We start from the raw sequence: 14,845 nt of genomic DNA on the forward strand, positions 1-14,845 counted from the left end.
GTGAGAATGTATTTTGTGTGCACTTATGTTTGGATGCGTATCATAATAAAAAAGAGTAGTAATGCTAGAAAGACTTACTGTATATGTGATATAAGCTCTGGAAAAAAATAAGAGACCACTTAAAATGGTGAGTTCCTTTGATTTTACCAAATTGAAAACCTCTGTAATATAATCAAGAGGAAGATGGATGATCACAAGTCATCAAACCAAGCTGAACTGCTTGAATTTTTGCACAAGGAGTGGCAAAAAGTTTACCAAAAGCAGTGTGTAAGACTGGTGGAGGAGAACATGCCAAAATGCATGAAAACTGTGATTAAAATCCAGGGTTATTCCACCAAATATTGATTTTTGAACTCCTAAAGCTTTATAAATATGAACTTGTTTTCTTTGCATTATTTAAGGTCTGAAAGCTCTGCATCTGTTTTATTTCAGCCATTTCTCATTTTCTGCAAATAAATGTTCTAAATGACATTATTTTATTTGGAATTTGGGAGAAATGTCTGTAGTTTATAGAATAAAACAAAATGTTATTTTTTCTTAAACATATACCTATAATAGCAAAATCAGAGAAATTGTTTCAGTGGTGTCTTATTTTTTCCAGAGCTATATACTATGAATGTGTATTATTTAACTTGAATTTGAGACGTCTTGTGAAGTAAGCAAGAAAAAAAACTTTTAAACTTATTAACTGGATATCCCTCTCAAGAGTGTGCTCATCTTTCAGCAGTGTAAGCACATCAACACAGCAGAACTGTACAGAAACTACAAGAATTACAGTTAACAGCTGGAAACCTTGTTGTCAAAATTTTACAGCATTTTTTTACTGCATGTATAACAATGGTAATAACTACAATTCAGAAAACATAATGGTAAACAACTAGAAACCCTGCAGCCAGTATTTTACTATATTTAAAAAAATCACAGTATTTAAATGTCTTTTAATAAGTGGTAAAAACTGTAATTCAGTATACATTATAGAAACTGTTAAACTTACATTTAAAATGCTGGAAACCCTGCTACCACTATTTTACTATATTTTATTTTCAATTCACAGTATTATGTTTTCTAATACTTATGTTTGGATGTGTTTAATAATGGAAATAGTAGTAAAGCTAAAAGGACCTACTGTATATGCCTGGCAAAAAAATCGAATAATCTTACTCTGAAAATTCAATATTTTTTTCTTGAATTTGAATGTGGGCGGCTTATACAACAGAAACCAATATCACATCTTGTGAAGTAAGCAAAGAAAATACTGTTAAACCCATTAACTGGATATCCCTCTCGAGAGTGTGCTCATTTTTCAGCATTATTAACACAGCAGCACAGCAGAACTAACAGCTCTAACCACATATAAAAGAAAACATTTTCAGAGGCCATTAAACACCACCAAAAGTCAGTAGCAGCCAGAACGAACCCCACAGTGCAGTTCTGTATCTGCTGAGGTTCACAGACTCTCTCAGATAGAGCTCCACAGTGTTTTAAATGTAGTTGATTCTAAAAGGTAAAGCACATTTTATCTTGACAACCTTGCATTATGTTGCATTACCAGGTTTGCCTGGAAATGTTACTGTGGCAGGTGGCCCTGCCCTCGATCAGTGTTGCATTCAGTGCCAAAAACATTGATAGGTCCATCTCTAGATTCATTTCTTACAAACAATCTATTCATTCACATATCAATTTTGTTTCCATTTTGATTTATTTTCAAGTAGCTTGCAGGTTAGCAGATAAGATTAAATTATCCACAGAAAGATGCTACGCTGTGATAGCATTAGCAAATCTCAAGATAAACATTAAATTAAAAAACACTTTGTTTTTTCACTATTTTTGATGTTTTTTAACTGTCAATTTTGTATTCAGTTTACAGTTCAGGTAAAATAAATAATAAGTTGTGCAGCATATTTTCAGTACAAATTGTATAATAAAATAACAGTTTGCCTGTATGACAAAAAATGCCCCTGCTGCAGAGTATTTTACAGATCCTCTTTCAGAATTCACAGTATTTTAACATAAAAAAAATTTAGAATTTAGAACACATTTCACAAAGTATAAGAATTACATTTAATAGCTGGACACCTTGCTGCCAAAACTGTATTTTATTACAACTGAAATTGAAAAAAAAAGAATGTAAAAATTATAATAAAAAGCTGAAAACTCTGCTGCCAGTATTTTACTATATTTTACAAATTCACAGTATTAACAATTTTTAATGAACAGTAAAAAAAACTGTAATTTAGAAAACAGTATAGAAACTGTAAAAAGTAGTGTAAAAAAGCTGGAAACCCTGCTGCCAGTATTCTACTGTAATTTTATGAGAACAGTTTAAAAACAATACTAGAAAAAAAATAAAAATATGCATTTGCTACTTTATTTTCTTTAACTGTGTAAAACAGTATATTTTATAGGGCATTAATCAGCTGAAGAATACATTTCCCACCGTCTCTGTTGGTTCCAGCATTTTCTGCAGCTCGAGTGTTCAGGTGAGTTATTAAACGTTTTCCGCTCTCGCAGGTTTATATTCCTACAGCGGCCCTCCTGCTTTCTGCTCAAAGGCCACCCAGCAGCAGCTGAAACTTCAGCACTTTCCATTTACTTCCATCACTGTATTTACAGGCTGCCCTAAATTGAAGGCAGGTGCTAACCCTCTGATGGCAGGTGCGCATGTTGTACCAAACAGGGCACAACCAATGAAAAGGAAAAGCTTAAAATTCTACGTAAACACCTCTTATGTAGGGGGCATCTGCACTGCCTTGGTCATAACTTGTTTATTTCATATCTTGAATGCGGAATGAGAGTTTCATAATAGTTATCAACCACTTATACATTATATTGCTAAATGTATTCAGTCGGCTGCCTTCGCATGCATATGAATTGAGTAGCATCCCATTCTTAATCTATAGGGTTTGATATGCTGTGAACTCACCCTTTCCAGCTATAACAGCTTCACGTTTTCTGAGAAGGCTTTCCATAAGGTTTAGGAGTGTGTGTATGGGACTTTTTAATCGTTTACGATGCGCGATCATGTTGGAACAGTAAGGGACCATCCATAAACTGTTCCCACAAAGTTGGGAGAGTTCCTTATACTGAAAAACAACCTCACGTCATAATCCCCCCTCCACCTAACTTTATACTTGCCACAATGCAGTCATACAAGTGCTGTTCTGCTTGAAACTGCAAAACCCAGACTTATGTTTTGGGATCTAAGATGTAGATGCATGATTCATCACCCCAGAGAACATGCCTCCAGTGTTCTATAGTCCAGTGATGGCGTGCTTTACACCACCGCCTCTGACATTTTTTTATTGCACTTAGCTGTAGTTGCTTGGATATGGAAATCTATTCAATAAGGTCTTTATTCACTGTTCCTGAGCTAATCTGAAGGTTCCATGAAGTTTGGAAGTCTGTAGCGACCATAGACTGTGTATAGCTGGACAGAGCATCGTCTCTCAAAAGTGAAGCCACCACAGGTCGGGCGCCCCCTGCTGTTTGGTTGCAGAAAGATGTAACCCCACCCATCCCCATAGGTTTCAATGTCAAAACAGACAAATTTCAATCACGTTTTTTTTCAATATACTGTGGCGTGGAAGAGGAAGGAGGACTCGTGAGACTCATTGCAAGTACTCAACAGCTCTTTATAAACAGGCTTGCCGCTCACTTATAGCCTTTAACAAGGCTAGGAGAGCGAAACCCAACTGCCAACACAGCACAAACAGCCCTGAGGCCACCAACCCAGCTATCCAGCACAGAGATGGTAGGTCCCTTTAACCCACCCAAAACATACCCCCATAATGCCCCGCTGGCCCCGGATTACCATGACCCGCCCCCACAGGCACACTACAAGCTGGCACACACACACACACAGACGCCACAATACTGTCATTCTACCTCCATTATTTAAATGCAACAGCTAGTGTAACCTCTGCTTACACCTAGCTGGAGTGGGACCAATGACTGTATGGGCGGGACCATAGACTGTGTAAGCTCTGTGGAAGCAGCCCTCAGGGGCAGGGTTATTTAAATGAGTAGGCTGTCTCTCCACAGTCTTTCTCAATCCTCTGGTCTCTACTGCACAGACTCGGGTTTCAGGATCGCCAACATGGCGGAAGATTTTGGCTTCATTTTCATTGAATGAATGGGAATGGAGTCTCTGGTAGCGACTAACTGCAGAAAGATGACAACATCTGCACACTATCATTTTCCTTGGCCTATTAATTTGTAGCAGAGATTCTGTTGTTCCCACTTTGCAGTAATAGCACTGATAGTTGCAGTGGTATATTTAGTAGTGGCAGGTGGCATCCTATTACGTTGCCACGCTGGATTTCACTGAGCTATGGAACACCTGAATTCAATAATGTGTGTGGATGGGTGAGTGAATACTTATTATTACTTATATATAGACAACATATTGCATAATTTATATTAGAGCCTGAATAACACACATTTAAACTCTTTAAACAATATTTTATTTAAGCTAACTAGGGTTTTCACTGTGGTTTCTTCACTCTCGTAACTATATTACTGCCATAATAAACCATAAAAAAAAAAAAAAACTTTACACCCTAAATGAACGCTCTGTGAAACTTCTCAATATATTTTAACTTAAAGCATCATGCCATGGTACTACCTATACTGTCCAAAAGAGTTAAGATTACATAATTTATAGTGATAATATGTCAGTAACTGAAGGGGTTAAATCTCATCACACATCACACACTCACCTTCTGGGTGTTCATAGGGAAGCCAGTGGTGTTTGATGCTCTGGTACTCGAAGTGCGAGTTGCGATGCTGACACTGCTGAGCCCTGAAGTCCTCAAAATGCTTGGGGCAGTCATCTGTGTTGCACAGCTGGAAATCATAGTTCACCCCTGGGCAGTCCTGACCACCGTTAGATGGACTGTTTCACACAGGAGAAAAAGAAATGTCATGTCTTACATGGTGAGTTTTTGTGGGAGGCTGGGGTTCAATTCCTAGTCTGGGGACTATATCATGCTACACCTTGGGGAAAACTACTAACACTACATTATCCCACCTCTGTAATACTGTAATGTCTCTTCATTGCCTGAAGGCAAACACAGAGAGGATGAGGAGGAGCTTTTTCCCACAACATATTTGTGCTTTCAACCAGAAAATCAAATTGGACTAACATATTGCCATACTTGCTTTTGATTCATATTTAATAGATTTTATCTTATAGTAAATTGATTTGTTTTAATGTGATTGGACAGTGAGATAAGTACTTCATATCAAGATGTCCCATGTTTGATGAGTTCCATGTTTTTCGCGCTATAAGGCGCACTTAGAATTCTTTAAATTATCCCAAAAATCAAATTTTACCAGTCAAGCTAGTCACTAATGCTAATGCTCCAACCTGAGTGCTGGTGAAATCTTGGGAATTTAAGTTTACCGTAAATAAAGGGAAGCGCTTTACTCCCCCACATAAACAGTTTTCAGAAGAGAAATCTGTGTAGATTAACATCCAGTGCTCGTTTGACTTTAAAAGAAAGAGTCTGTTAATATTACAGTTTTTTACTTAGCTTAGCTTTACTTAACTTAGTTAGCTAACCCTCCACCACCACCACCCAGCGGCGAGACCTGCTGAATTAGAAGTTCCTTATAGTGTCTCTTAAAATGCGCGTTATAATACAGTGCAGCTTATAGTGCGAAAAATGCCATAAATATATGCCAAAATGCCAAGCTAAATGCCATAAATGTAATTTGCTGTTTTAAAGGGGACAAAATGTGGCTGAGGAAGGCGGCAAAAGTTACAGATGCTGAAAAAAAAACCAAAACAATTAAACACCTACGCTGGGCTGTTGCACTGCCGTGTCCTGAAGCGCACACCTGTTCCACAGGACCGTGAGCATGAGCCGTACTTCGTCCAGGCTCCCCACGCTCCATCCTGCTTCACCTGATTGGCATTCTTCCACATGCAGTGGCCCTTGTAGCACCACTGGAAGAATCAGAGAGAATCAGAGTCAGAATCACTTTAAATCATCAAGTACCCTTTAAATGCAGAACAATTAGTATTGGAGGAGTTGGCGCTTTTTTGTTTTTTGTTTGTTTTTCCTTTTCCTGTAAGGTAATAATTTTGGGGGACGTAAAATTATTTATATTATTAATATTAGTCCACCAATCGTTACACAATGTAACTACCAAGATACTTTAAACTACTGTCCAAAAACACAAATGTTTTTTGTGTTTGACTGTGACTCTGTGACAGCTGCAGATGGGCAAAGTGGGATTCAGCAAATGTACCGTGCAGCGCTGCAGAGTTGAGCTGGGGATAAAAGTGAGGAAACAACAAAGCGCTATGTGACATTGAGATGGCTGGTTTTACCTTCCCGGGCGCACACTCGGTGCCGTCCAGCGGAGGTCCCTTTTTGGTCTTGCAGAAGTACGGGTTGTCTGGGTGACTGCACCACAGCTGCTTGCAAGGATCAAATGTTCGGAACTGGAAAGAGAAATTATGCAATAGTTCCCATGGGTGGAGTTCAAGAAATAAATCGAAAGAGAGAGGCACACAGAGACAAAGAGAGAGGAAAAGAGAGAGAGAGAGAGAGAGAGATTGAGACACAAAGAGAAATAGAGAGAGAGAGACATGAAGAGATATCCTTCACACAGTCCTTTTCTGTAAGAAACCAGTCAAAGGGTGAATTTGATCAAAGTGGATTTAATTGATTCCCCCTCTTGACTTTGCCCCCCACCCCGCCTCGGCTTGGCACTGACAGGCGGGTCTTTGCCCCGAGAAACAGACATTTCATGTCTCGACTCTGATCATTACCACTAAAAAACTGTGAAGATGATGAGAAGATGACACTAGCACCACTTTGTCATTAAGCACACCACAGGCATCAGACACGTGAAGTGATGACTCAACTGCATATAATTAAAAGAACTATGTATAGAACTAGAATATACATATATAGGGCTGTGCAATAAAGTAATATATAGGAGATTTTTGATTACGATTATAATTTTAGCTCTCATAGATCTCATAACAGTTTTTTTTACTTGTAAACAGACAACACCATTTACAAGCTATTATTTCTTTTACATTTCATTTAATTTTTTTTTTATATATATTTTTATGAAAGCAAGCAGCCTCCTTTAACCTTACATTCAGCTTTCATATTAAACACAGAGTTTTTTACAGGATTCTGACAGAAGCAAATGTTTATCAACTGAGATTTACTCTGGCACCTTATATATGTAAAGAGGTACAATGTCCATTATCTCGGTTTGAAAAATGCATTAAAACAATTATTTAATTATTATGATTAAAAGTATTCATTTAAAAGGAATGTATTTATTTCAGTATACAATCACAATACAGTATACATAACTATAAGCAGCTCAAGTTAAATAAATATAATATAGTGAGACACACAGTTACTGTGTGTTTGATCAATTTAACTGCAAAAACAAAACAAAAACTGACAATATTGAAAATTAAAAAGTGCAGTTTGGATTTTTTTGCATAATTCACACTTGTGCACTACACAAAACACTATTACTGATATTTGCTTATTTTGACCTTACATTAGTAGTTTTTAAAAGTAATGTAACGTGAAATATACTTTATTTTCGTTTTTAAATGTCAAATAAAAAAATTAGAACAGACTACAAATTGTATCCAAATTACATATAACTATATACATACTTTTTTCCATTACTGTTTCTTTTCTGATTACTTACTGTAGAGAATTTGCTTACTTTTACTTTGAAGATCAATACAATGCGTAATTTAAATAAACAATTAATAAGCCCAAACTATATTTGCATAAAACTGTATTCTATTTAATTTAGTTTTTTTTTTGTTTTTCGTCTTAATGTGTTTCATTCAGCAAACGGTGATAATGATGATGTAATCATTTGTTACGTTCACATTCAAGTCATACATTAGTAGATTCTTATTGTTCATTTTTATTATATTTATAAAACTACATGCTTAGGTTTGAACAAATGCTAATTTAGTAAAATGTGTAATTTAATATTTAGCAAAAAAATTTATCAATTAGTGATAAAATAAAAATCTCTGGGGGTCTGTGGAGCGAGGGGCAGTATGGCAGTGTTCACAGCAGGCTCTTCTTGTTTACTTGTGTTTCTGACTTTGGTGAAAGAAAGCCAACTACCTGCCATCTGCTCCGTCAGGCTGCCAAACCAGCGAGCAGGTGTGAAGGTGCTGAGGTTTAGAGCAGGTGTTTATGTTAGACATGCGGTGACGCACTGGGAGAAGATGCGCTGGGGTCTGGTGAAGTGCAGTGTTAACATATAAAAATGGATTTGGATTCAGTGATTTTAGGTGATGTTTTAATTAAATTTCGGTGTGCATCAGCAGAATCTGTCTGTTCAAGTGAAATCTCTAATGTATCAAATGAAAAACTGAGGAAATAAAGTGCCTATCTGTGTCTGGTACACAAACACTGTCTGAAAACTGTGTGAAAAATAAAAATATATCCTGTATGTGTGATGATGACGTATTCTGCTATGCTCTATAAATGGAGCTCAATGCTGCTGTGGCCTGCTGACGTCACTACTGGACACAGCATGACATTTTCTGTACGAGTGTTTGAGTGCGCACCCACTCACATTCATTCACATAGAACATGGATCATTAGGTCTACTTTATACACCAGTATATAAATATATACATAGAAACTGTTTTTATTTACTCATTATTATTCTCCTTTCTCCCTGTCCTCAGTGGTCAGGACTCCACAGGACCAGGGTGAATGATCCAAATAAAAAAAAATACACTAATGTTGCTTAAAAATACAAAGAATTTTTCATTTTTTACTTAAAAGAGGAGAAAAGTTACATAAAAGTTACTTAGATATTAAAAGATTTAATGACCCAAACTTTTGCATGCCACTTCATTTTTCTGTGCATATGTAAGTATAAGTATTTACAGTAAAAAAAAAAAAAACCTTAATCGATACCTTAATGATCAACATGGGCTTCAAAATCGATTTTTTAAATATGATCCTATAATTTGTAGGCCTTTTTTGCTGTCTATAGGTGAGCCATCAACCACACACCACGCAGCTTGATTTAAGGCATGTCAGTGTGTCGCTGCTATCATAACAACAGTACACCTTGCACTGCTTCATGCAAGCAAAGAGCACAAGCACACCTGTGTTGCCAAGATAGCAATGAACGTCTTCTGTTTGACTGTTGGCTAGGTTTTTATTGTCAGTGGGGCATCTGTGTTTTCTGCTGCCAAGATAGCAATATGCCAGAAAATTTACCTGAACACACCTGAATTCCAGACTACCACACCCATCAGTGTAGATCTTTTTGTAAGCTTTGTCGCAATTTAAATAAAAATAAAGATAGTGTTCGGTATGTAAGTTAAAAATGAGCATTGGGACACACGCCTTGCCCATGTTGTTTTGTAAATAACAAATCCAAATCAGAAAAAAGTGACAATAGGGAAAATGAAAATTAAAAGTTTTGCTTACATTTACTTTAACTTATATTTGAATGTAGACAGTATAGACCTAAGATATATTGTTTTGTTTACGCATCGTGCTCATTCATATTTTATATAATTTATTGATTTACAATAAATATTCATGCATTTCAGACAAAAGTTAGGAAACGGGCAATTTATGACTCATAATAAAAAAATAATAAAATAATAACAAAATATTCTAAATAATGACGTGAAAGGTGTATATTAGGGCTGTTAACGCTATAATGTACATGACTAATTTGGAAGCAGTAACATGTTGTTATTTTTTTATGCAATTAATTACACCACAAAGTTTGGCCACAACTTTGGCCCCACCACCACCATATGCGCAGATTTTTTTTTTATGGAAAGAATGTGATCTGGTCTCGATCAGACCCAGCTATCAAATATACTTCTGTTTAATTGACGATATATTTATTGACTGATATATAAGCTAATAATCTACTGCTAAAAACAAACTGAATATCTCTGCTGCTCCATGCTGTTTACACACTAAGAACACGGTATGTGCAGCGTTCACTGCATGCACCATTGAAAACAATTCTTACGTTTAATAGCAGCAGCACATTTTCAGTGTTTTGTGTTAAATCAGCTTCACACTGCACAGACATATGTGCTGAAACACAGAATCTTCTCGCTATATTTACTTTCTTGTTTCTGCATCAGACAGCTCTGACCAATCAGAGAAGACAATGTGCTTGCGTGGTTTATTGGCACACATTTTGGTGCGTTTAGGTTTTTATGCCTGTGTAAAACCAAACCAAACAGAGGAGGAAACCACTCCAAGTAAACAAACTTAAACTTTTGGACACACCTCTTCTCATTCAATGTGTTTTCTTTCTTCTTATGAATTGTTTTACATTGTTAATGTAGTAATGAAGATATTAAAGCATTAAAACATTAAAGCAAAAACATATTTATCTTTGAGGACAGATCTGCACACTCTTGGTATTTTAATCTCAGTGTCTTCATGAGGAAGAGTCACCTGGAATAGTTTTCTCAGCATCTTGAAGGAGTTTTTGGAGGTGCTGAACAGTAGTTGTTGCTTTTCCTTCACTCTGTGAAGCTCCAGCTCATCCCAGATCACTTCAAATCATCATCTCAGTTGATCAGGTTTAGATCAGGGGATTGTGAAGGACAAACACTTTTCTTTTTAGTTAAATATGTAATTCTATATGTGTCTCTTAACTGTTTTCATGCCTAGAAAATGAATAAAATGACTGGTACTGTTTGTTTGCAGGATGAATGGGATGCAGTATCCTTGGTGACCAAACATATTTTGAGTGTTAAATGCTTTTCTATTGTTTGATGGAATGTAAATGGATGTGTATTAACAAATGTTGACCAGACAATGTAAGAAATATCTTGTTTTCATACATTTTTTCAGGTTCATGGCTGAATGAGTGTAGAATGAATATACCATGACGACTGTGCACTAATGTCTCTTACGTTTTTTTTGTTAAACAGTTAAATACTGATATATTCACAGTTCTGGTGTGAACTTTACAAACTTCTGCAGCAATATACACAGGCTTTGGGGTCATGGCAATATGAATCAAAAGCTGAATGTTGCCTTCAATGCGTTTTGAAAACTGATGAATTATGTATGCTTTGGGCTTGTCAGGAGAATGTGCTTGACGTAGATTATTTCGCTCTTCAAAAGCATTTGATATTAGGTCCCACTAGAAAGCTTTCTAAAGGCAACCTTAGACACCCTTCATAGAGTCTTCATACAGCCAAATGTAACTAGCTTTGAGTGACTTTATAAAAGAGATCCATCAAGTTTAATAGCTTGAGTGTATCAAAAGAAGAAAACTGCCTATAGCTAGACTTACTGATGTGCAGATTTTATATCCAACACCGAAATCGAAACGACACTGCTCGTCCATGGAGTAATTGATGCCGGGCAGCTCAGGGAGTTGCGGCCAGTCGTGCTTGAAAGGATCGTCCAGCAGACAGTCATAAGAACTGTAGGGAACAATAAAAAGAACAATTACTGCAAGCCATAGTTCGTATTTCTATATTTCTATATTTTCTATATTTCATAATACATAAGTATAACCTAAAACAACAATTAGAATTTCACAAAAGTCCTAAAAGTAGATAAAGAGAATATTTATCTATATTTTTTCATTCATTTATTTAGAAAAATTATGCAATATTACATATTTGTGAGTGGCAAACGTATGTAAACCGTTGTTTTTAGTATCTGGTGTGATCTCCCTTTGCAAAAATAACTGCAACTAAATGTTTTTGGTAACTGTAGGTCAGTCCTGCACATTCCTCCTGCAATTTTAGCTCATTCCTCCATTCAAAGCAGCTTTAACTCTGGGATGTTGGTTGGTGGGTTTCCTCACAAATTAACAGCTCACCTCAGCTTCCTTACCAGCTGATAATGGCACTCATAGAACGCCTCTTAGTCAATCACATTGCAGGTTCGGAACTAACTGTGGTTTAATCCAGTATGTCTTTACAAAGAAATCAGTCATTGACAATGTAAAATTTAGCAAGTTTATAAATGTGACTTCAGCAAAAGTGAATTAAATTCTACATGATAATAGATTCATGCATATAATTGCTCAATGCTCATTTATGTTTGGTACGCATAAAGAAAAAAAAATAATACAAATGACGAAATAAAAAATGATAAATAATATTCCGTAAACAAATGTAAGTTGAAATGTCCAGTGGCATGCAAGTGGTGTAGGAATTATTGACTGACTGAATCCTTTAATGTCAGAGTGCAACCGCTCTGGGTTTTATGAAACATTTTTTTTTATTAATATCAATGAAGAGCTTATGATTTTTCAATACACAGCATCACTGAAACGGCTAAAGATCAATGATCCAAATCAATAGTTTCTGAAGATCTGTTAAGATGAAATTCTCACTGTGCTGATTAGAGGTGAGGAAAGAAAAATACTGTGAACTTTTAAACCTGGCTGAGACTAATGGCTCTTCAGCTGAGCTGCAAAGGGCTGGAAAAGAGAGTAAAATAACAGCAGCAAAATCTTTTATTCAAAATCATTTATACAAAATCATTATTCACTTTAACTAACCCTAGCCCATAATTCTAATCCTAACCTTAAATAACTCCAACCATAACACATCCTTAATCATTACCTAGCCCTAATTCTAACTCTCTTAAAATCTTATTAACAAAAGCCTTTTGATCTTTTTTTTTTTTTTTATTAAAGACGATTGAATTACACATTCCGGTTCTAAAAATATACATACATTTGATTGGCACTCACAGAAAAAAAAAATCATATCTGACCCCAAACAGCTGTATAAATTACTGTATTGAGGTAGAGAGTCCAGACCCTTCAAACTTGAGTGAAAATAGGTATACATTATTTTACACCCACTTCATTCACCACTGTGGGAGAAAGAACTTGGTGAGAAATCTATGGGTAATTTTCCTCCCATCATCTTTTTTTCCAATAGGGAATTAACCTTCAGTGCACAGCAATAGATTCATTTATTTAAAATCCTTGAGTGTTATTCAGAAAAGTCCTCCCAGAACCACCCAGCGAATCAGTGAATGCCTGGGAGCCTCAATGAAAAAGATTACCCCAATTTGCAAGGTTTATTAAAACTACCTGCTGAAGGCCACTGCAGAGAGGATGATATATCATGGTTCTGGATATGGCCTTCAACAAATGGCTATTACACCAATAGCAGCAGAATCTAGATATATAAACTGCAAATTTCATAATGCTTTGGTATATTGCCAGGTTTCTTTTATTGTCCTTCTTAATTGTCCACAATTTTTTTCACAGTTGCATTTTCTTAGTTAAATGCAATTAATAATCTGACCCCAATTTAACCTTCACTCTAACCATTACTCAACCCTTAACCACAACCTAGCCCCTACTCTAAACCTAACCTAACTCTAACACACAACATAAACATAAGCCCTAACTCTAAACCTAACCTGACTTAACTCTAACCCACTCCCCAACTATAGTCCAAACTCTAAACCTTACCCAACCTAGCTCTAACCCACTCCCCAACTATAGCCCTAACTCCTAAACCTAACCTGACTTAACTCTAACCCACTCCCCAACTATAGTCCTACCTCTAATCCTAACCCAACCTAGCTCTAACCCACTCCCCAACTATAGCCCTAACTCCTAAACCTAACCTGACTTAACTCTAACCACTCCCCAACTATAGTCCTACCTCTAATCCTAACCCAACCTAGCTCTAACCCACTCCCCAACTATAGCCCTAAATCCTAAACCTTACCTGACTTAACTCTAACCCACTCCCCAACTATAGTCCAAACTCTAAACCTAACCTAACTCACACCCCATCTATAGTCCAAACTCTAAACCTAACCCAACCTATCTCTAACCCACTCCCCAACTATAGTCCTACCGCTAAACCTAACCTAACTCACACCCCATCTATAGTTCAAACTCTAAACCTAACCTAACTCACACCCCATCTATAGTACAAAACTCTGAATCTAACCTAACCCACTCCCCATCTATAGTCCAAACTCAAAACCTAACAATAATCTTGCAAGCCTCACAAGTGACCAAAGAAACTCACACTTGTGGTATTTTCCTTTTTAAAGTTTAAAGCAGTTTTTCTTTCTTTGTTAAAAACAAGCTTGAAAAATTGCAAGTAGCACTTCTCACTAAGTAGATAAAGAAGCTATGAATTAAAGTCCAGCAGTGAGGCTGTTGAACTTTACTGCTCCTTTATTTTTATGAAATATCGTGTTCCTGAAAATTTGAAGATTTTTAACCACTTGTCACAAGTGTGACAGCAGAAAACAAGAGTTTGGGGTACACATGAGAAATGGGACTGGGCCTTAGACTACCCATATTCAGAGCTCTACAACTACAGAACACAAAGATTGTTTTGGAAGCAATAAAATACTATTGATGGGCGCTAGAACACAGTAAAACAGCCCAGCCTAATTGCCGTAAATAAAGCGAATGGCCACAGTGGAAACCCTGACAAATAAAACAAAACGGCAGGTCCCTAAAGTTTAATTACCTCTGTGAAAAATAAATCTTTCCACCAAACTTTCAAAGACTTTCAGAGGCAGAGATCAAAAGCAGTAGATAGCAACCTTGCTGCCAAATTCCAAAACCAATCCAAGTATATCCGAATCCTGTGAAAAGTTCTAAAGCAGATTTTGTAGGATCTTCAAAGAACATCTGATTCATTAATGAGAAAGGGGTTTGATTTGCAGTATGGTGTGCTGTCACACCTGCATTATTTACTTTTTTCTGCCTGAACATCAGTCTCTTAAACTGGTACAATATCGTTTGCTTGATTCATCTTTTTAAAGACTTCCTTGAATATTCTTCAAACAGCTAATTGTATTAAAGTATCACATATAAGAGTCCA

The 14,845-nt window shown here is 36.4% G+C and overlaps 1 protein-coding gene across 1 annotated transcript in view; it reads right to left on the reverse strand.

Annotated features, from left to right (window-relative positions):
• adamts3 (ADAM metallopeptidase with thrombospondin type 1 motif, 3) overlaps positions 1 to 14,845 on the reverse strand; it is a 232,580-nt gene that overhangs the window by 96,820 nt on the left and 120,915 nt on the right. The window contains exons 10-13 of the mRNA XM_022664827.2: positions 11,311 to 11,443; positions 6,338 to 6,451; positions 5,805 to 5,950; positions 4,719 to 4,894 (exon numbers count right to left, since the gene is read on the reverse strand). Of these exons, the coding sequence (XP_022520548.2) occupies positions 4,719 to 4,894; positions 5,805 to 5,950; positions 6,338 to 6,451; positions 11,311 to 11,443 (569 nt within the window). The remainder of the gene's footprint in view (positions 1 to 4,718; positions 4,895 to 5,804; positions 5,951 to 6,337; positions 6,452 to 11,310; positions 11,444 to 14,845) is intronic.

The sequence above is a fragment of the Astyanax mexicanus genome, chromosome 22 (assembly GCF_023375975.1).
Source record: "Astyanax mexicanus isolate ESR-SI-001 chromosome 22, AstMex3_surface, whole genome shotgun sequence".
Classification (NCBI taxonomy): Eukaryota; Metazoa; Chordata; class Actinopteri; order Characiformes; family Acestrorhamphidae; genus Astyanax; species Astyanax mexicanus.